This window comes from Erinaceus europaeus, chromosome 12, assembly GCF_950295315.1.
Source record: "Erinaceus europaeus chromosome 12, mEriEur2.1, whole genome shotgun sequence".
In the NCBI taxonomy this organism is placed as follows: domain Eukaryota; kingdom Metazoa; phylum Chordata; class Mammalia; order Eulipotyphla; family Erinaceidae; genus Erinaceus; species Erinaceus europaeus.
The window spans coordinates 67,103,947-67,128,323 of NC_080173.1; the positions used below are offsets into that span (position 1 = coordinate 67,103,947).

A 24,377-nucleotide genomic window follows, 5' to 3' on the forward strand; every position below is an offset into this window, starting at 1 on the left:
TAAACTATATATGACAGTGGTGCATGCCTATATGTACTCCTGTATTTCCAAGTAGTTGGATATATTTCTTGTCCAGAGCAAGAATACTTTCATAAACTGCACTGACTTTACACATACAGTAAATGTATTCATATTAACAGTACGGTCTGATGGCTCCGGCAAACATATACACCTATGCTACTAATGGCATAATCAAGAACGTCGGGATAAATTCCCTTGTGTCCACTTGTAGTCCATTCTCTTCCCATTGCCTGGCTCTAGGAAACCACCAATTGGCATTCTGTCACTATGAATTAATATTGCCTGTTTCAGAATTTCATTTAAATGTAATCACACAATATTTTGCTAAACTTTTTGCTGCAAATATGTTTGCTCATTCATTCATTTATATATTGAAAAATGTTCCATTGTTTTTATGTTTACCATTCAGGTTTTGGACTATAGTGAATCCAAGTTCTATGAAAATTCAAGTACTCACTACAAGTCTCTGTATGACCACATGGGTTTTATTTCTGATAGGTGAACATTGAAAGCAGAATTCGTAGGTTTTATGTATGTGTGTTTAATTTCAGAAATAGCTATATCATTTTACTTCCATATGAGTTTAACAATCCTGTCATTCATTTTAAATTTTAATTAGAGTTGATTATTCCTTTTAAAGACTTATTTTATTTTATTTATTATGCATAAGAGAGAGTTTCACATGAGTCAGGAGAGGGAGAGGGAGAGGGAGAGGGAGAGGGAGAGGGAGAGGGAGAGGGAGAGGGAGAGGGAGAGGGAGAGGGAGAGGGAGAGGGAGAGGGAGAGAGAGAGGGAGAGAGACTGACTAGAGCACCTCTCCAGTACATCCAAATTGTATGGACTCAACAAGCGACCTCAGGCTCTAGCAGTCAAACTAACTCCCTATCCTTGGTGATTTCTTATGATTCTAATTTTTCATTGTCCTTGCAGATTAGGGGTGTTGATTAGCTTTGCAAGTGCAAAATGTCTACTGGCATGTTTCTTTATGAATTTTGTGTATATGTTATTATAAAATATATGCTACATATTACATAGGCCTGGAGAGAGTGAAGGAGAAAAAAGGGAGAAGTAGTAGGTGTGACTTAGAAAGGAAGAAAAGGCAGAACCATAGAAAAAAAAAGACATATAAATACAGATAGTTATAGACATAACTGTGATATTGGGAGAACTAATGTAGTTTCCAGTGGAGGGATGGGAACACAAAGTTCTGGTGGTGAGATAGGTATGGGACTATACCCCTGTTACCTTAAAATTTTATAAATTAATATTAAATGGCTAATAAAAATAAATTGAATTAAGTACATGGAGGGGGAAATAAAGCACTGGAGGTGGAGGACAAGCAGTGGAGCACCCAGATGAACACACATATTACCACGCAAAAGGACCCAGGTTTGAGTCCCTGCGCCCCACCTACAGGGGGATGCTTCATGAGTGGTGAAGCAGGTCTATAGGTGTCTCTCCTCCTCTCTTCCTCTCTATCAAGTAAAATAGGAAGAAAAAGAATTTTTAAAAAAAGGCAAAGATGAACACTGTAAATGGTGGGTTCATAGTGCTGGCAATAATAACCTTGCAATAATAACCCTGGTGGCAATTATTTAAAAGTAGGAAGAGGAGAAATTTTGAAGAGTAACCTTCACAGATGTCGCAAGGATAATCCACAGCAAGAGAGATAAAGCTAAAAATAAACTAATGGAATTATATCTCTGAAGATATAAAGAAACCATCCCTAAAACAAAAAAAAGTCCACTGGCATATAATATTTATCAAAGAACTAATACCTAATATATATAATAGCTACTATAGAAAGAACTAACAAAACCCATCAGCAAATAAATGAACACTACTCATCAAAAAATGTAAAGAGCTGACTATACATTTCATCAAACAAGATATATATGACAAATAGGTATACTAAAATCTATTTATAATCTTTGGCAATTTTTTTTCTGCCCCCAGATAAACTTCCATAGCATTTGCTCAACTACCTTGAGAAATTCAATGGGACTTTACTAGGTAGTGAATTTATTTAACGGAGACAGAAGAAATGCTTCAGAAATTGATCTAAAATCAGGAAAGAAAAAAAGGAAAAATTGTGGGCTGGGTGGTGGTGCACCTAGTTGAGTGCACATGTTACAATGCACAAGGACACAGGTTCAAGGCCCTGGTCCCACCTACAAGGGGAAAGCTTTGTAAGTGGTAAAGTAGGGCTGCAGGTGTCTCTCTGTTTCTCTCCTCTCTACCTCCCTCTTCCCTCTCCAGTTCTCACTGTCAGTATGCAATAAATAAGTAAATATATATTTTAAATGTTTTTAAATTGCCAAGACAGTTCTAAGAAAAAAGAATAAGAACAGAGGAATCCTGACTTCTAACTATATTAAAAAGAAACAGTAATCAAAACTGCATGTTACTGAAGAAAAATTGACATGTTGATGAATGAAATAGAATTGAGAGCCCAGAAATAAGTCCTCACACCCACAGACAGTTAATTTATGACAGGGGAAAGGGGTCATGCCCAGAAGATTAAATGGTAAAAGGAGAGTCTTTTCAATAAATGAATTACACATTTAAAACAATGAAAAAGAAATGTCACATATCACCACATATAAAAGTCAGCTTAAAATGGATTAAAGACTTGAATGCTAGACCAGAACCATAAAATACAGACACACTGGCAGAATATTTCACAACATCTGCTTTGGAAACATCTTCAAAACCCAATAGCAAGCAAATATAAGTCAATGGGGCTACATCAGACTGAAAAGCTTCTGCCCAGCAAAGGAACCATCATTAAGACAAAAAGACTATGTAATGGGAGGATTTTTTACATGCCACAGATCAAATGATTAATAGCCAAAATATGTGGTTGCTGAAAAGGTCTTGATGCATTTTTTTTCCATAGAAAACATGGGGGGGGATTGTGACTTTTCTGACAACCCAATATATTTATTTAGAGCTCACTACATTCGGAAAAAGAAAAGAAAAAAAAGGCAATCCCTTTAAGAAATAGGGCTATGAAGGCCAATGAAACAGCGTATGTGGCTACTGTGCTACTCTGTCATGTGCACAACCCAGGCTCAAGTCCAGATCCTACCACACTGAAGGAAGCTTCGGTGCTGTTGTCTGCCTGCCTATCTATCTATCTATCTATCTATCTATCTATCTATCTATCTATCTATCTATCTGCCTCACTTATAGGCAGAGCTAAGAAACAAGTACAGACAGTAAACCGTGAACTGGGTTTGGAGTACTGCAGCAAAGCAAAAGACTCTAGGCAAGGAGAGCAGGAAATAGAGGTGGGGAGGCTTTGGGGTGCTAGTGCATGATGGCAGAAAAGAAGCTAAGTTGGGGGTAAGAATGTTTGACAGCTATTATCATGGGCAGATGAGAAATTGTACCCATGTGTCAACAACTGTAAAATATTAACCCCCCTTCAATAAAATAAGAAAAGGGGGGGATAGATGATATGAACATATTATTCATCAGAAAAGATATTCAGGCAGCCAACAAACATGAAAAAATGTTCAACATCGCTGATTAAAGAATGCAAATAAAAACAACAATGAGATAGCACCTTACAGTTCTAAGAGCGCCATGCATTAAAAAGGACAGAAATAACAAATATTGTTGAGAATGGGGTGGGGGTTCTATCAGTGAGAATGTTAACTGCTCCAGTTCTGTGGAAAACAATCTGAAGAATGCACAAAACATTAGAAAAGTACCTATTTTACGTTCTGGCAATTTCTCTCTTAGGGGTGTATCCAACAAATACAAAAATATTGGGGGCTGGGCAGTAGTGCAGTGGGTTAAGCACACAAGGCACAAAGCCCAAGGACAGGCTTAAGGATCCCGGTTTGAGCCCCTGGCTCCCCACCTGCAGGAGGGTTGCTTCACAAGTGGTGAAGCAGGTCTACAGGTGTCTATCTTTCTCTCCCCCTCTCTACCTTCCAGTCCTCTCTTGATTTCTCTCTGTCCTATCCAACAACAATAGCACCAATAACAATAATAATAACCACACAATGATAAAACAAGAAGGGCTACAAAAAAAAGGGGGAAAAATAGCCTCCAGGAGCAGTGGATTCATAGTGTAGGCATTGAGCCCCAGTGATAACCCTGGAGGCAAAAAAAAAAAAAAAAGACAAAAGCACATATCTGAAGACATTTATGCAACACTATTTGCAATAGGCAATACATGAAGACGACCCAAATGTCCAATGATAGATGAGTAGTTGGCAAAAGTTGTGATATGTAAATACAATGGAATACTACACACTTACAAAATTTTCCCTTTTGCTACATCTTGGATGAAATTTTAAGGAATTATTTCAAGTGCTACAAGCCAAAAGGAGAAGGATAAAACCAGATGACCTCACAAATATTAGACTCACCAAACTTAGACTAGCTATGGTCTGTTGGCAACAGATCTGGGAGCAGGGGGAGACTGAAAGAGTGCTGAAGACTATCAGAAGACAGGAAAAATCTGAAGCCATATTATTCTAAAAATATGTGGAGCATTATAGATGGGAAGAAAAATCAAGACAGTATTTTTCTTACCACATCCTGTGACCAATGGGAAAAACATCCCAACTTGTTTTTTTAACAATTAACCCAAGACCACCATCACCTTTCAAATATGCAGTTTTTAAGTAACCAGAAAAATTCCAAATCTGTTAAAGATGCAGTCAAGCATCAAAAGGGGTACATGATTAATCTGTTTTACTAGAGACTCAACATTCATTTTCTTCTTATTAGTGGATGAAAAAACAAATTCCCTGCCAAAGAGGGGTAATTATTTAACATGTAGACGTGTTGCATTTCACAACTCTTAGCTACTTAACTGGCAGAAATAGTGGCTTTGGAAAATATATCAATTATTTACTGAATTTAAGGCAAGCCAACATCAAAAATGATAGACTGCATAGAATTCAGAATTTCTGATTTTAAATTAACAAGAATTATTATAGTTGATGTAAAAAGCAATGTAGTTGATAATATACTGATCCAATATACTGTTACATAAATAATATGATATCATAAGATATCTTAGTATCTATTATATACTTCAATCTTAACTTTGTATAGTATATGTCTACATTCTTTTTTTTTTTTCCTCCAGGGTTACTGCTGGTCTTGGTGCCTGCACCATGAATCCACCGCTCCTAGAGGCCATTTTTTCCTCCTTTTGTTGCCCTTGTTGTTGTAGCCTCGTTGTGGTTATTATTATTGCCATTGTTGATGTTGTTCATTGTTGGATAGGACAGAGAGAAATGGAGAGAGGAGGGGAAGACAGAAAGGGGGAGAGAAAGACAGACACCTGCAGACCTGCTTCACCGCCTGTGAAGCAACTCCCCTGCAGGTGGGAAGCTGGGGGCTCGAACCGGGATCCTTACGCCAGTCCTTCTGCTTTGCGCCACATGCGCTTAACCCCTGCGCCACCACCCAACCCCCATATGCCTACATTCTAATGTAATTTGCTATTATGGATTATTCCTACAATTTTTGTAGGGGATATAATTCTTATTAAAACCACAAATTAGAAATAAAGTGGGATTTACTTGCTTTTGTTAATTTATTTATTGGAAGATTAATGTTTTACAGTCCACAGAAAATACAATAGTTTGTACATGCATAACATTTCTAAGTTTTCCACACAACAGTACAACCCTCACCCTGTTGCAGGACCTAAATTCTAACCCCCACACACACACCCCAATCTTTTACTTTGGAGCAATACACCAACTCCAGTCCAAGTTCTGCTTAGTATTTTCTCTTCTAATTTTGTTTTTCAACTTCTACCTGTGAGTGAGATCATCCCATATTCATCCTTCTGTTTCTGACTTATGTCAATCCCCCGGTCCCCACCTGCAGAGAGAAAGCTTCACAAGTGGTGAAGCAGGGCTACAGGTGTCTCTATGTCTCTCTCCCTCTTTATCTCCCCCTTCCTCAGTTTCTGGATGTCTCTAGCCAATAAAGATAATAAAACATTTTTAAATAATAATAAAATAAAATAAAATTTAAAATGAATAGGCTCATTTTAATTTTTTTTAATTGGGGAATTAATGTTTTACATTTAACAGTAAATACAATAGTTTGTACATGCATAACATCCCCCAGTTTCCCATTTAACAATACAACCCCCACTATGTCATTTATCATCCTTCATGGACCTGTATTCTCCCCAGCTCGTTTTAAATTTTATAACATTATACAATACTATTTAACAGAAGTTGAGTAGCTAACAAAAATAATTCAGCTAAAAAGCAAAAAACTGCCTCATTTTCTAACATCAGTAAGTTTGTGCAGGACTTAAAGGTTAGATACATCCTTTAGGCTCCCCAAAATACTTTCTTAATTACAACATAGCCACAAATATAGATCAGTTAGAGGTGCAAGTTTCACATGCATAAAGCACTTGGATATATACCTAGTGTCACAAAAATAAATAAAACAGAAAAAAAAACTCTACATCATATAGGGTGGTGGCACACTCAGCTGAGCACCCATGTCACCATGTGCAATTGGGATTGAGCCCCCACTCCTACCAGCCAGGGGGACACCTTCACAAGCTATGAAGCAGGTCTGCTCATATACAGCTTTCTCTCTCCACCCCCCTCCTCAGTTTCTCTCTGTCCTATCTAATAAAATAAAAGTGAAAAATGGCCACCTGGAGCCGTGGATTCATAGTGTTGACACCAAGTCCCAGTGATGACGCTGGTGGGGGAAAAAAAAAAACTATATGGATTTTCAAATGGCAGTATAGACTGTTGCTTCTAACATTTGGTATGTACGTATGTAAATACAAATGTGTCAATTCTACAGGATTAAGCAAAAAATATATATATGGTACACAAACAGGACAAGCAAAAGAAAAGTGTCTCCTATTGATAGTAACTATTAACAGTCCTGTCTGAGTTCAATGTTTTTCTATAAGAAGCTTGTCAGCTGTGATACAGCATAAAAAAAAATCAAATCTTTCAAATCACTGAAAATGGAATATATTACATACACACTCATACTCTCAAACTAAATAAAAGTCATATTGTGAACAACAACAAAAAAATCTGAACAGTAAATAACTAAGATGACTTGTAAGCAATTGCATCAAATCTCGGCTTGCCATAAAAGATTTTGCAAACCAATTTTGTAAGTGCTTCTGAGTTATGAACCTTCCATTTAATTCAAATATTTAATAAGGTACAAAGCATTTATAAAATGTTGCAGAAATGAGGGGGCTGGGTGTGGCTTAAGTGTACATGGCACAAAGCACAATGACCTCTGTTAGGATCCTGGTTTGGCTCTCTACCTTTAGGGGGGGTCACTTCACAAGCGGTAAAGCAGGTCTACAGGTGCATCTTCCTCTCCCTCTATCTTTACCTCCTCTCTGGATTTCTCTCTGTCCAATTCAACAACAGCAATAAATAATGTACAATGTTTGCAACAATAGCAATAATAACAAAAACAAGGTTAACAAAATGAGAAAAATGGCCTCCAGGAGCAGTGGATTTGTAGTGCAAGCCTCAGCAATAACCCTGGAGGCAAAAAAGTAAAAATAAATAAATAAATATGTTGCAAAAATGAGGATACACTGAAACAATTTGCCATTTGCAAATCCATATAATTTTTTTATCTGCAACAAACTGATAAGTATATTGTGTAGACTTTACCACTCTATGTCACATGTATCATATTTTTCATGACTACTCATACCCAGCACTGCATCATTATTTCCTAACTAATCATATTTTATTTCAGTTTAGATGTGAAATATTTTTGAAGAACATTCTCTAATTGCTCAATATCAGATATTCACCTAGTAACCCTCTGTGAATTTGTGAACCCACAAAGAATTTTCCTTCCTTGTTCTAAATCTCTACTATATGACAGCAGATTCCATGGATAGAAACTATCTCCTGGGCAGGGGTAGATAGCATAATGGTTATGCAAAGAGATTCTCATGCCTGAGGCTCCAAGTCCCAGGTTCAATCCCCTGCACCACCATAAGCCAGAGCTGAGCAGTGCTCTGGTAAAAAAAAAAAAACAAAAAAAAAAACTATCTCCTGATTCACCAAGGCTCAGGTAGTGACGATAGAATCTCAATGTATTGGCAGAAACAGGTTATATCATAGCGAATATCAACTTTTCAACTATTATATATTTTAGTTCTATATACTTTGAAGCAATATCGTGAAGCCTGGAGACCTTCTTAGAACATCTTTAATGGGAAAATTGAAATATCTAGGATTTTTAAAATGATAATATAGTATGTGTTTTATAAAAGCATTAAAATCTTAAATATTAAGAAATATTTTGAAAGCCATATAACGAAATGTTACGAAAGTATCCCTTATTTTGACTGTTCACATCACAGCTGCAGCTAATATCTCAGTGGACTGTTGTAGATATTCACAAATATATGTAGAGATCAATGAAAATATTACACATTATTTTCCTTTCCAAGTTCACACACTCTCTGAATGCTACACATAGAAACTGTCAGATTCTGGGCAATGTGAAAGTAATGATGAGGTAAATATCTACGTATATTAGAACACAATTGGTAAGTTTAACTTTATTAAAAGGAAATACTACTAGACCAGGAGACAGCTCACCAAGTAGACGGCATGCCTTACTGTGTGTTATCATCTGTAGCACTAAAGTTAAATACTTTCTTTTTTATGACCTTTTTTTTGGGGGGGATTAATGAATTACAGTAAATACAGTTGCTGCTACAGGTGTAAAACTTCTTATTCTAGCTTAGGTTCTCCTCCAACATCCTGCACCAGGACCTGAAAGGCCTCACCTCCCCTGAATTCCTTGCTTTCACACAATACATCAAATCCATTTCAAGTTCTACTCTGTGCTTCCCCTTTCTGCTCTTATTTCTCAACTTCTGTATAATGGAAAAATCATAGGCAGGAAGAAAACTGCATCCAATGTCTAAAATACTCTTATTATAACAAAATATATACAGTAATACAAATGATATTTGACATAACAGATAGGCTATCAAAATGAGTCATATTAGTAGTAACTAATAAGAGTGCTGCAAATGATATAACTTCCAGGCTATCTTTCAAACTTTAACTTAATTATTAAAACATTCAGATCATTCAATAAATCATTGTCTTCACTGATTAAATCACTCCTGAAGTTCGACTATCACTACGAAATATTCTTGTCTATCAAAAAATCACTAAGACACTAGAATGTAGATTATTCACAGTACTCTATATTAAACTCTTACCATCATTCTTAATTTGAAAAGATGACAGAAGAGGGGGAAAGATAGGCCTTTCCATCAATTTTAACTAACATGAATGAGAATTTCCACAGAATAAGATGTACAAAATACTAACTCCTCAAACCCATCAATCACAAGGATAAGATCTAGAAAGGTTTTTAGTTTAAGATATTTTAGCTTTGAACACAAAAGTAACTGTATCTATTATGTAGAAATGAATTTATACTCCTAGGCATTTATCCAATGGGCATGAGAACACTAATTCAAAGGGGAAGATGCGGGGGTTGGGCGGTAGCACAGCGGGATAAGTGCACATGGCATGAAGCGCAAGGACCGGACCAGCATAAGGATCCCCATTCAAGCCCCTGGCTCCCCACCTGCAGGGGGGAGGGTCCCTTCACAGGCTGTGAAGCAGGTCTGCAGGTGTCTGTCTTTCTCTCCCCATTTCCCCTCCTCTCTCGATTTCTCTCTGTCCTATCCAGCAGTAACAACATCACACAATGATCTTAGGTCCATACATCCAGAGGGCTAAAGAATAGGAAAACTATCATATCAGGGGGAAGGGATGGGATACGGAGGTCTGATGGTGGAATTGTGCGAAGTTGTACCCCTCTTATCCTATGGTTTTGTCCAATGTTTCCTTTTTATAAATAAAAATTTTTTAAAAATTTGCTCAACAATTTGTTTGGCTTCGTATGTTAACTCTCTTTTCAATCACCAGGTTCCAGATGCCATCAGGATGCTGGTCAGGCTTCCCTGGATTGAAGACCCCACCAATGTGTCCTGGAGCTCAGCTTCCCCAGAGACACACCCTACTAGGGAAAGAGAGAGGCAGACTGGGAGTATGGACCGACCAGTCAACGCCCATGGTCAGCGGGGAAGCAATTACAGAAGCCTTCTACCTTCTGCAACCCTCAATGACCCTGTGTCCATGCTCCCAGAGGGATAGAGAGTGGGAAAGCTATCAGGGGAGGGGGTGGGATATGGAGATTTGGTGGTGGGAATTGTGTGGAGTTGTACCCCTCCTACCCTATGGTTTTGTTAATTAATCCTTTCTTAAATAAAAAAAAATTAATTTTTTAAAAAATAACATCAATGACAACAATAATAATGACAACAACAATGATAACAAGGGCAACAAAAAGAGAAAAATGGCCTCCAGGAGCAGTGGATTCATAGTGCAGGCACTGAGCACCAGTAATAACCCAGGGGCAAAAAAGGGGGGAATATGCACCCCAATATTCATAGATGGATAGTCAAGGTGTAAAATCAGCCAAAATGCCCATCAATAGAAAGCTGGATAAAGAAGTTATGTGGCCCCATCACCTGAGGCCCTAGTCAGAGTCATGGGATTCCCACACAGACATGATGGGAATCTAACAGAGGGGATCTAACAGATCCCTCTCGCCACTGTCACTGGTCATCTCCATCAGGAACAACATAATGGACCCCTTAGGGGGCCCCTATAGGACCTTGCCCTCAATGTGGATCAACAATGGTAGAGAAAGTTCCATTCTCCAAAGGTATATTGGACAATATACTCCACCTACTACTACCCAAGGAAGATGGGTCCTAAAATTAGCGCAGCCTGGTGTGTTCCTAGCTGTGAGCACAGAATGAGACATTACTAATATAAGCTCCTGTGCTGACTATGGGCCCCAGATCAAATAGATGAGGTTTAGAGTTAACATTTATATACTTTCCCCATATTTGGGAGTTTCTCTCTTCTCTGATCCAGCTTTCTAATCCTATTTCCAACTATGAAACCATTTCCCCAGACAATAACCTGTGTCCACCTGCATATTAGCTACCAGGCTCAGACAAAATCTAGTAAAGTCATGGCCCCTTGGAATATGCCTAAAATAAACCTACTAGCTTCTTCCAAAAGGGAGACCCCCAAATCTTCATCTGCAATATTTTTGCCTTTAGGTTCATGACTAGTCAACAATTTGTTCTGCTTTAATCTTAACTCTTTTTCAGCCACCAGGTTCCAGATGCTATCCAGATGCCAGCCTGACTTCCCTGGGCAGACACCCACCATGTGTTCTGCAGCCCCACCCCTCCAGCGCCCTGCCCCAGTAGGGAAAGAGAAAGGCAGGCTAGGAGTTTGGATCGACCTGCCAACGCCCATGTTCATCGGGGAAGCACTTACGGAAGCCAGACCTTCCATCTTCTGCACCCCATAATGACCCTGGCTCCATATTCCCAGAGGGATAAAGAATACGGAGTTCTGGTGTTGGGTTTTGTGTGGAATTGTACTCCCCTTACCCTATAGTCTTGTCAATATTTCCATTTTATAAATAAAAATTTTTTTTAAGTTATGGAGCATATACTCAATGGAATACTACTCTGCAATTTAAAAAGTACTGTGTTGTTTGGGACAAAAATGCTTGGAACTTGTAAGTAAGGAAGTGAAAGACAACTGCTGCTGGATAGCTTCACTCATGAAATATAGAGAGCAGGGAGTCGGGTGGTAGCACAGCAGGTTAAGTGCAAGTGGTGCCAAGCATAAGGATCCCAGTTCGAGCCCCCAGCTCCCCACCTGCAGGGAAGTCACCTCAGAAGCTGTGAAGCAGGTCTGCAGGTGTTTATCTTTCTCTCCCCCTCTATGTCTTCCCCTCCTCTCTCCATTTCTCTCTGTCCTATCCAATTACGATGACATCGACAACAACAACACCAATAATAACTATAACAATAAAACAATATTTATAAATAAATATTTATTTATAAATAAATATTTTTTTAAAAAAGAAATATAGAGAGCAGAAATACATGGACTTACCCTAATAACTAAAAAAATAAACAATAACCAAGCTATCTCTAAGTCTGTAAGAACTGCAGTGGTTACTGAGGGTGAAGAAGTGCTATAGTTCATATTACCCTCATTATCTTATAATCTTGTAAACCATTATTAAATCACTAATAAAAAATGTCAACAAAAAATAAGAAATTAAAAAAAAATAAGGTGTTTTAAAGGCCACTTGCTTCACCATGTAAGTACCTAACATTTGAGCTTGGCCCTACTGCACTAAGTTTTAGTATTGTGATATCTTTCCCTCTCTCCCTTAGTACATCACCTTATCTCTGACCTGAAAAGGCTGACCCAGGAGTAAATTTAGTGATTACAAATAAACAAAGCAAAACAAACAAAGAGGAAGGGGATAGGGATGAGAGAGAAGATGAGGAGGAGGAAATAAAATTAAGTTCTTTTGTTTTGACTTTTGGGGATTGTATGTTTGTTTGTTTACCACCAGGGTTACTGCTGGGGCTTAGTGCCTACACTATAGTTCTCATGCTCCTGGTGGTCTTAACTTTCTTTATCTTATAGAGACAGAGTAGGGAGTAGGGAGCAGAAAGGTACCTGCAGTGCTGCTCTACCACTCATGAAGCTACTCCCTCCACCCCATAGGTGGGGCCCAAGGGACTTGAACCTGGATTCTCACGCATGGTATTGTGTGTACTCTAATTGGTGAAACATCATGCAGTCCTTAAAGTACTTTGGAAGTAAGTACATTAAAGTGAAATCCCATCAGTGTATTAAATTAATTTCTAAATACAAAGACTAATAATTAAAGAAAAATAATTAGCCTTTTATTCCTGTTTTAAATTTTAGAATTAAGTCTTTATTTTGCCTTCTACAGACAGGAATATATAGAATAACCCCTGGCTAATTAGAAAAAGATTATTAAATAGAAAAGTTAATTAATACATAAAAGTTAATCAGTGAAGTTAAACAATGTAGAAAACATGACAGAATAATTAGAAAAATCATTATTCTACAGCATTCAATGTAAAAAAAACTTGTACAAAATGTTGTTTCATATACCTAGAGGTCAAAATAACAAATTAACATCCACTAAGCAATTCTCTTTCCAATATGGATATATCTGAACATTTGATGTTCCACTAATTTATTCATTTGATCAAACACAGTATAAATGTGAAGATAAATATATCAACTGTCACATGCTAGAATGATGTCACATATATTGATATGTAGTTTAGAATACTGAGGTTCTTGGCTTAACTTAATACAAAAATTAGTTCAACTTAACAGTTCTGTTTCCTGCTATTCAATTACCACTACATTAAGAGTAACACTAATATTTAGGGAGTTTCTCACTTTTATAGTAAATTCATTTATATTTTCATTAGGAAATTAATGGCACATAGTACAGTCGTTGGCACACGGGTATAATTTCTCACCTAACCATAATAGATGTTTGCAAAACACTCTCACTTCCAACTTAGGTCCTTTCCCATCATCATACACCAGGAACTAAAAGATTCTCCCTCTCCTCTGCACAACCCCTGCCCCCATCTCCCTCTTCTCATCCCTAGAGTGCTTTGCTTTGGTGCAACACATCCAACCAGTGCAAGATTTACAGTACATCATCAATCAATTACAAACACATGGGAAAATTCATGATATAGAAGATGTAGGGGAAAAAAAAAAGGACATACCACTTGTATTAAAAGCCATACAGCACACTGGTTTCTCATGAGCAGGGAAGTGGGCCACAATACCTTCACTGTCAGAATCCTCGCTCACAAGAACCTTTAAGAAAGGGGGGAAAAAAACGCATATAGGGGTCACCTTTTCAAGTCAATTGCTGATAAAGAAATTATATAACAATATCCTTGCCCAAATAATATGCTTATCCTATACTGAATGAGTATTCATGACAATTTAAAGCGAGAAAGCCTCTTCATGAGTGAGGAAAAGGTAGCCTGCTTCCCAGCAGAACAAGCCTATAAACTGAAACATTTTTTAACTGTAGAGGTTGGAAACAACTTCCTGGAGGGTAGGTTCAGGGAAAATGAATGAATGAATGAATGAATGAATGAATGAATGAATGAATGAATGAATGAATGAATAAATAAATAAGAAAGCCAGTCACGAGGAAGTATATCTAAAGAAAAGAATACATAGTTCTTAAAGGGACATATGTGCCCCTATGTTTATAGCTGCATTATTCACAACAGCCAAAGAGAAGATGCAGCCTAAATGCCCATCATCAGATAGATGACTAGGTATAGAAGTTATATATTCCATAGAATACTACTCTGAAATCCAAAAGGTGATATTGTGTCCTTTGGGATAAAATGGATGGAACCAGAGGTGATCATGCTTAGCAAAATAAGTAAAGAGATGACATACAACTACCAGATGGTTTCATCCATATGAGGGATCTAGAGATCTGATTTATATAAACTTGTAAAGTAAATTAATCAATCCAAACAAAACAGAAGCAAGCAAACTGTAAGACCTATGAGAATTATGGCGGTTGTCTTTGGGAGGTGGGAAGGTGGAGATACAGGAACTTTGGTGGTGGGTCTGGTGTGGAACTATACACTGTAACCTTGCAATCTTGTAGCAAACTACAAATAACAAATAAAATTTTTTAAAAGAACACATAGTTCTACTGTTCTTTAGTCTGTGAGGAACAAAAGGAAATTACTGACAGTTATCACTTAGTCGTTCACTGGAACTAGAAAAACAAAATAACCTGAGGTCAGTGAATATGTTAATGTGAAAAAGCCTTACAAAAATATAATTAAATAACATAAAAGCCACTCCTAATAGTTACAATTCAGTAATTTTATGCATAATAATATATAATAGTACACTGGATAGAGATACATGATCTTTTTTGTTTGTTGCCTCCAGGGATATATAGATGGGGATTGGTGCTGGCAATATGAATCCACTGTTCCAGGTAGCTTTTTTCTTTTTTTTTTCTCTTGCTTTTTCTTTTCTTTTCTTCCCTTTTCTTTTCTCTTTCTTTCTTCTTTTTATTTTATTGGATAGGACAGAAAGAACTTGAGAAAGGCAGCAGACACAGGGAGTGAGAAATACAGTCACCTGTAGACCTACTTCAGTGCTAGTGAAGCATCCCTGCTGCATCTGGGGAGTCCTTGCTCATAGTACTATGTGTGCTTAAGCAGGCGCACCACTGCCTGGCTGGATATATTTGATCTTTCTTCCCAATATTTACATTTTAATTTTTTGCTTATTGGTCAAGTTAGAACCTGCAATCCAGTCAAGTTATAGGTTTATCCATTTCTGTGTATATCTTTGTTTATTGTCATTTTAAACAAATTTTCACACCAGTAGAGTTAAGTACTATCCTACATGTAAACTGATTCTTTATACCTACTGAACACTATTCCCTGCCCTCCTATCTCAAGTCCTTGGACATTTTGACTATTTACTTGATCAAAGTAAGTGGAAGAATATAGCATGTATCCCTTTGTGACTGAATAATTTATCTTTAGCACAATGTTTTTCTTTTCCATTACTTGGACAGAACATGAAAGGATCATATTGAGAAAAGCCAGAAGGAGCGGTGAATACTAGATGATCTCACTTACAGTGGTATTTAAGAAGCAAGGCAAGGAAAAGGAGACACAAGATGAAGCCTGAGCTGGGTGGGACACACTGCAGCAAAGCAAAAGGCTTGGCACTGGGGAGTTGGTAGAAGAGAGGGCAGTGTGTCAGGTATCCAGTGCATGACGGTAAAGAAAAAAACTGGGGGGAGGGATCAACTAGGAATACCAAAGGAGACCACCCGGGACCGAAACAAGACAAGGCTAGAATGAACACAGGAACCCAGTAAATCTCCGGTGAGTACAAAACACGTGTGGCTGGTGACAGAGAGGAGAGAGGGGCCTAAGGAGAGATTAAGTGACTGCTAACAGTTCAGCAGTTAATCAGTTGAGACACCACCTCCAGTCTGCTCCACCAACAATGGGACAGCTGAAGGGAGGAGAGGACTCCCCAGAGACTCACCAAGTGCAACTCTGAGTCTCCATTGCTACTACCTACAGAATCTGGAGCAGCGACAGGAAGGGACACCAGGGGACAGAGATCTAGCCAGGAAACTCAGAAGACCAATACCTCCGTGGCATAGCTGAGGGGCTGTGAAAGTCTCTTTGCATAACCACTGGATTATCTCTGCCACACCCTGCTTTATCTCTTGGTCTGGAGTCAGTAATTAAGCCAAGACGCCTATTGATAGTTTAAAAGCCCTCAGGCTCCCATAGCCTACAGAGAAGGAAAAAAAAAAAAAAAAAAAAAGAGGCTTTTAAACCACTGAGCTCCAACTCAGGGATTGAAATAACTGTTAACTTCCACCACTGTGAACCCTTTAATTAACTTACTTAGACACAAGTCAATCCAGGCAATAGAGATCAATAATTTGAAAAGTACTGATAAAGGGAACTCATAACATAATATATAAAATGGTTATAACAACAAGAAAAAATATTGGAGACTCGAACCAGGACAAGAGTCCAGCTAAAAGTCCTCTAGAGGGTAAAGCACAAAATAATGAGTTCAACATCCAAACATTAGCTAAGGAAATAATCACAGGAGTGAGTAAAGAATTTGAAAAAATTGTAATGAGAAATGCAGGAACAACAAATGAGAATATGGAAGAAAATACTAATTATATCATGGTTATTAGAGAGCTGAAAGCTGAAATCGCTGAGCTAAGAAGGCAACTAGCTGAACAAGCTAAAACAGTATCAGAGCAGGGCAACAAAATAGATGAACTCCAGAAAGCAGTAGAGGGCAGAGAGAATAGAATCTATGAGGCTGAAGACAGAATTAGCAAGATTGAGGATGAATTAGACACAAATGAAAAAGAAGTAAGAGATCTCAAAAAGAGATTAAGAGATGCTGAAAACAACAACAGAGTCCTATGGGATGACTTCAAAAGAAACAATATACGCATTATTGGCATACCAGAGGAAAAAAGAGAAGGAGAGGAAGAAATCATTTTCCAGGCCATAGTAGCTGAAAACTTCTTTAGTCTAGACAACATCAAAGACATAAAAATTCAAGAAGCCCAGAGGGTCCCAAACAGAATTAACCCAGACCTAAAGATACCAAGACATGTCATACTTAGAATGGAAAGGAATAAGGATAAAGAAAGGATCCTCAAGGCTGCAAGAGAAAAACAAAGAGTCACCTACAAAGGAAAACCCATAAGATTAGCAGCAGACTTCTCCATACAAACACTACAGGCCAGAAGAGAATGGCAAGATATCTATCGAGTGCTCAATGAGAAAGGCTTTCAGCCAAGAATACTATATCCTGCTAGACTGTCATTCAGACTAAATGGAGGCATCAAAACCTTCTCAGACAAGCAACAGTTGAAGGAATCAACCATCACCAAGCCTGCCCTGAAAGAAATTCTGAAAGGTCTCCTATAAACAACCAGACCACCACAAATAGGACATATATCAAAACATTCTAAAACTCTACAAGAATGGTGTTAAAATATCTTCAATCTTTGATATCAATAAATGTCAATGGCCTGAATTCACCTATTAAAAAACACAGAGTAGGAAGATGGATCAGAAAACACAACCCAACAATATGTTGTCTACAGGAAACCCACCTAACTCAACAAGACAAACACAGACTTCAAGTGAAAGGATGGAAAACTATCATACAAGCCAATGGCCCACAAAAAAGGGCAGGAACAGCTATTCTCATATCTGACATGATAGACTTTAAAATAGATAAGATTAAAAAAGACAGGAATGGACACTACTTAATGCTCAGAGGATCAGTCAATCAAGAGAACTTAACAATTATTAACATCTATGCACCCAATGAGAAGCCATATAAATACATCAAACTCCTACCTAAAGAGCTACAGCAATATATTAACAGTAACACAATCATAGTAGGGGATTTCAACACCCCACTCTCTCAACTTGAGAGATCATCCAGGCAGAAAATCAATAAAGACGTAAGGGAGCTAAATGAAGAGATAGATAAACTAGAACTATTGGACATTTTCAGAGTCATTCATCCCAAGAAACTGGAATACACATTTTACTCAAATCCACATGGGTCATTCTCAAGGACATTAGGCCACAAAGACAGCATCAGCCAATTCAAGAGCATTGAAATCATCCCAAGCATCTTCTCAGACCACAGTGGAATTAAACGAACACTTAAAAATCAACATAAATAACAGTGCCAAAATGTGGAAGCTCAACAGTACACTTCTTAACAACTTCTGGGTCAAAGAGGAAATCAAGGAAGAAATCAAAATGTTTTGAGAGTTCAATGAAAATGAAGACACAAGCTGTCAAAATATTTGGGACACAGCTAAAGCAGTCCTAAGAGGGAAGTTCATAGCTATACAAGCACACATTAGGAAACATGAAAAAGCACAAATAAACAGCCTGATTGCACATCTTAAAGACCTAGAAGAAGAACAACAAAGGAACCCTAAAGCAACCAGAAGGACAGAAATCACTAAAGTTAGGGCAGAAATAAATAACATTGAGAATAGGAAAACCATACAAAAGATCAACGAAAGTAAATGTTGGTTCTTCGAAAGAGTAACAAAATCGACAAACCTTTAGCCAGACTCACAAAACAAAAAAGGGAGAAGACCCAAATAAATCAGATAGTAAATGAAAGAGGAGATATCGCAACAGACACCGCAGAAATTCACCATATCATGTGAGGCTTCTATGAACAACCATATGCCACCAAGCTAGAGAACCGGGAAGAAATGGACGATTTCCTAGATACCTACCAACGTCCAAAACTATGTACAGAGGAAGTGGATAACATGAACAGGCCCATCACAGCTAATGAAATTGAAACAGTTATCAAAAATCTTCCCAAAAATAAAAGTCCTGGACCAGATGGTTTTACAAATGAATTCTACAAAACCTTCAAAGAAGAACTAACACCTCTACTTTTAAAAATCTTCCAGAAGACTGAAGACACTGGAATACTCCCTGCCAGCTTCTATAAAGCCAACATCACCCTGATACCAAAAGCAGACAAGGACACAACCAAAAAAGAAAACTACAGACCAATATCTCTGATGAACATAGATACGAAAATATTGAACAAAATTCTAGCCAACCGGATACAGCAGTATATCAAAAAGATTGTTCACCATGAACAAGTGGGGTTTATCCCAGGCATGCAAGGTTGGTTTAATATACGTAAGTCAATCAATGTGATCCACCACATCAACAAAAGCAAGACCAAAAACCACATGGTCATATCAATAGATGCAGAGAAAGCCTTTGACAAAATACAACATCCCTTTATGATCAAAACACTACAAAAAATGGGAATAGATGGAAAATTCCTCAAGATAGTGGAGTCTATATATAGCAAACCTACAGCCAACATCATACTCAATGGTGAAAAACTGGAAGCATTTCCACTCACATCAGGTACTAGACAGGGCTGCCCACTATCACCATGACTATTCAACATAGTGTTGGAAGTTCTTGCCATAGCAATCAGGCAGGAGTAAGGAATTAAAGGCATACAGATTTGAAGAGAAGAAGTCAAACTCTCCTTATTTGCAGATGACATGATAGTATACATGGAAAAACCTAAGGAATCCAGCAAGAAGCTTTTGGAAATCATCAGGCAATACAGTAAGGTGTCAGGCTACAAAATTAACATTAAAAAGTCAGTGGCATTCCTCTATGCAAACACTAAGTTAGAAGAAATTGAAATCCAGAAATCAGTTCCTTTTACTATAGCAACAAAAAAAACAATAAAATATCTAGGAGTAAATCTAACCAAGAAAGTGAAAGACTTGTATACTGAAAATTATGAGTCACTACTCAAAGAAATTGAAAAAGACACAAAGAAGTGGAAAGATATTCCATGTTCATGGGTTGGAAGAATTAACATCATCAAAATGAATATATTACCCAGAGCCATCTACAAATTTAATGCTATCCCCATCAAGATCCCAAGCACATTTTTTAGGAGAATAGAAAAAAATGTTACAAATGTTGTGGTATATATACACAATGGAATACTACTCAGCTGTAAAAAATGGTGACTTCACCGTTTTCAGCCGATCTTGGATGGACCTTGAAAAAATCATGTTGAGTGAAATAAGTCAGAAACAGAAGGATGCATATGGGATGATCTCACTCTCAGGCAGACGTTGAAAAACAAGATTAGAAAAGAAAACACAAGTAGAACCTGAAATGGAATTGGCATATTGCACCCAAGTAAAAGACGTAAAAGACTCTGGGGTGGGTGGGTGGGTGGGGAGAATACAGGTCCATGAAGGATGATAAATGACATAGTGGGGGTTGTATTGTTAAATGGGAAACTGGGGAATGTTATGCATGTACAAACTATTGTATTTACTATTGAATGTAAAACATTAATTCCCCAATAAGGAAATAAATTTTAAAAAAAAGATATCACAATGGCTATGGAAAAAAAAAACTGGGGGGGAGATTTTTTTTTTATATATATATTCTTAAAAGAACTAACACTTCTGGGGCAGTAAGATAATACACCCAGTAGAGCACACAGTTTGCCATGTGCTATGACCCAGGTCTGAGCCTCTGGCCACCACACAAAGAAGAAACTTCATGAGCAATAGAGCAGTGCTGTGGCATCTCTTTTCTGTCTTGTCTCTCATCTTCAATCTTAAAAAAAAAAAGTCCACTAGGAAGGGTGATATCATATATGGGCAAAGCCTGGGGTGCGTGTAGGGGCACGGACGGACGAGGGACCTGGAAGCAAAACAAACTAAGATTTCTTTTTTTATTATTATTATTTTCTTTAATATTTATTTATCCCCTTTTGTTGCCTTGTTGTTTTATTGTTGTTGTTCTTTTTTGTTGTTGTTGTTGTTCTTGATGTCATCATTGTTGGATATGAATGAGAGGGATGGAGAGAGAAGGGCAAGATGGGGAGAGAAAGACAGACACCTGCAGACCTGCTTCACCGCCTGTGAAGTGACTCCATTGCAGGTGGGGAGCCGGGGACTCGAACTGGTATCCTTACGCTGGTCCTTGACCTTTCCGCCATCTGCACTTAACCCGCTGGGCTACCACCCAACTTCCATTTCTTTTTTTCTTTTTAACAAACTAATATTTCTATGATTTTACTTACTAATAAGTATCTTTACTTGATTCAAATATCATCATTTATCTCTCTTACACACACACAATGTGAAGTCCATTTTAATATTTCAAACAGTAAAATCTAATTTTAAAGACAAAAAGTTAATAAAGACTATGGGAAAGGGTGTGATGCACTTGGAAAAGCAAAGCCTACTGCTATGTTTTTAATATTATTACTTTACATTTTGCTTTTAATTACTATTTTTCACATTTTGCTTTTTATGTTTCTATGCTTAAATATAAGAAATCTCCAAGTTATACCTTTATTTCATCCAAAGCAATGGTAACATTTTCTCCTACTAAATAACCCCAAATCTGTCTGTCAACAAATGTTAGATGTTTAACAGACTTACTTATGTTTTCCAAATGAGACAATGTTGAGGAGGGTTGTTACTACCCAGTAAATGTGGGTGGCCTTGAAGGTGAATTAAGAATCAAAGGACAAAGGAAAATATTTTTTACTTTAGCAGTCATAAAACACGAAAGCTTTATATATTTAATGCCAATTAAAAGAGAACATCTGTATGTCTATCAACTCTAGCTAATTAACACAACTTTAAAAAAAATGTCATTACAGTGAACTGAAAAGTTTGCTAGCACTTCATTAAAAGGCATTTTAAAAAAGAATATAAGCTTGTAACACACTTGGTGAACAAAAAAACTATGATAGAAGAAAAGATTATTCTTCATATTTCAAATAAACTGAGAGAGTCAAATTAAGAACCTAGAATTTCAAAGATACTTTTGCCTTTTAACAGCAATAGTCAACTTTTTTCTTTTTGAAAAGTGACTTGATCTTAGGGAGGAATTAGTATATAAGGAACAGCCAAATATCATATTTCATCAGGCATTTCAAAGGCATTACTTAGGGTTAAAACTTCACAGGGTTACATAGCTCTAAATATTCAATTCTAAGAACAAAGTCACATATGTATTGTGCAAAAGTTTAGAATGTTTTTTATTTCAGAAATGTTGCCCTAATCCTATATTATTTTAGTATATTATCTTTTTTTTAATGTTTTACTTATTTTTAATAAGAGAGATGCAGACAGAAAGGCCATTGCTCTGGTCAGGTTTGGCTTATGATGGTGCTGGGGAAAACAAGGGACCACAGAGCCTCAGTCATTAAAGTCTTGCATAAGCATTACGCTTTCTCCCCAGGTCAGTAAGTGATTTTAGACTGCCATTTTTAAAGAAACTATCTTGGGGGTGGGGGTGGTACACCAGCTTAAGCAAACTACTATACACAAGGACCATAATGCCAGTTCCCCACCTGCAGGGGTGGTCACTTCACTAGCAGATCTACAGGTGTCTCTTTCTCTCTCCCTATCGCCCCTGCCCTCTCAATTTCTGTCCTTTGTTAATGAAACAAAGGAATAAAATAACAATAATAATAAAATCTTTAAAAACTTGAAAAAAATGGCCACCAGGAGCAGTGGGTACATAGTGTCAGCACCGAGCCCTAATGACAACCCTCAACCCTGGTGGGGAAAAAAAAAAAAACCCTATCTCAAAACATTCACTATTTTTTAATTACCATCTTTTCAATTTTTTTAATTTATATATTTATTTGTATTTATTTTTCCCTTTTGTTGCCCTTGTTGTTTTAGTTATTGTTGTTGTATTTGATGTCATCATTGTTAGATAGAACAGAGAGAAATGGAAAGAGGAGGGGAAGACAGAGAGGGGGGAAAGAAAGATAGACACCTGCAGACCTGCTTCACCGCCTGTGAAGCGACTCCCCTGCAGGTGGGGAGCCCGGGGCTCAAACTGGGATCATTAAGCCAGTCCTTGCTTCGTGCCACATGTGCTTAACCTGCTGCCCTATCGCCCGACTCCCTAAACAACAATTTTTTAATTCAAAGCTTTTAACAAAAGAAAATAATGTTTTGGGGGCCATATGGTGGCTCACCCGGTTAAGTGCACATAGTTCTGTGTGCAAAGACCCAGGACTCCCCACCTGCAGCGGAGATGCTGCACAAACAGTGAAGCAGATCTGCAGGTGTCTGTCTCCCTCTCTTTCTTTCCCTCACCCCTCACCTTTCAGTTTCGCTCTGTCCTATAGAATAAAATGGAAGGGAAAAAAATAGCCACAAGGAGAAATGAGCTTGCAGTGGAAGCCCCAGTGATATACCTGAAGACAAAGAAAGAAAGGAAGGAAAGAAGGAAGGAAAGAAGGAAGGAAGGAAGGAAGGAAGGAAGGAAGGAAGGAAGGAAGGAAGGAAGGGAGAGAGGGAGAGGTGGGGAGGGAGGGAGGAAGGAAGAAAGAGAAAAAATGTTTTTTATTTTATTTATTTACTCTTTAATTAGATACAGAGAGAAACTGAACTGGACAGAGATAGGGAGATAGGGAGAAAAGAAGAGAGATACCTGTAGCATTGCTTCACCCACTGTGAAGCTTCCTCCCTGTAGGTGGGAAGTAGAGGCTTGAGGATTTGAACCAGGATTCTTTCATGATAGCATACAAGCTCAACAGGGTGCACCATATTTGAGTAAAGGGTATGTTTACAACCAATTTCTCACAAGAAAAATTTTAACATGTATATTCCCATATATGCAATTTCTCCTAAGTATTTCTGAATAATGATTTACTAAATGAAATAGGATTCAACATACTCTTATTCTAATTAAAAATGTAAAATTGTACATATTTTTCCATTTATAAGGAAAAAGCTGTAATGAAATCTGATATTTTCATTGTCACAGCAAAAACAGTCGATTATTTTTTATTTATCTAAATATATAAGGATTTATTAAATGCTTTTATGAGCAAGTCTCTGTTTTTAAAAAAGAAATTATTACTCTTCTACTTATGACAACAAATGTCATTAAACAAAATAGAAAAGTAGCAGTATGAACATAAAACCAAAATTACTTATTTACCAAAAAAAAAAAAAAAAAGAACTGAAAATTCCTTAGCACCTAAGTTTTATTTTCAGGTTTAGTTACATAATCATGTTTGACTTTCAGATTTTTAAAAATATTTTCATTGGGGGGATTAATGGTTTACAGTAGATACACTTGTTGACATGTGTAAAATACCTCAGTTTTCCTCAGAATGCTCTCACCCCCAGCCTTGGTCCTCCTCCACAATCATGCACCAAGATCTGAAAGCCCAGCCTCCCACTACTCCATCCCCACCTCATCCTCAGTCCTTTACTTTGGTGCATTACAAGAAACCCAG

The 24,377-nt window shown here is 37.5% G+C and overlaps 1 protein-coding gene across 12 annotated transcripts in view; it reads right to left on the minus strand.

The window, feature by feature from the left end:
• The window catches only part of BCAS3 (BCAS3 microtubule associated cell migration factor), a 654,611-nt gene that overhangs the window by 470,970 nt on the left and 159,264 nt on the right, over nucleotides 1–24,377 (minus strand). For all 12 annotated transcript variants that reach the window (XM_060203882.1, XM_060203884.1, XM_060203878.1 and 9 more), the window contains exon 13: nucleotides 13,724–13,817. In XM_060203882.1, coding sequence (XP_060059865.1) covers nucleotides 13,724–13,817 — 94 coding nt within the window. The remainder of the gene's footprint in view (nucleotides 1–13,723; nucleotides 13,818–24,377) is intronic.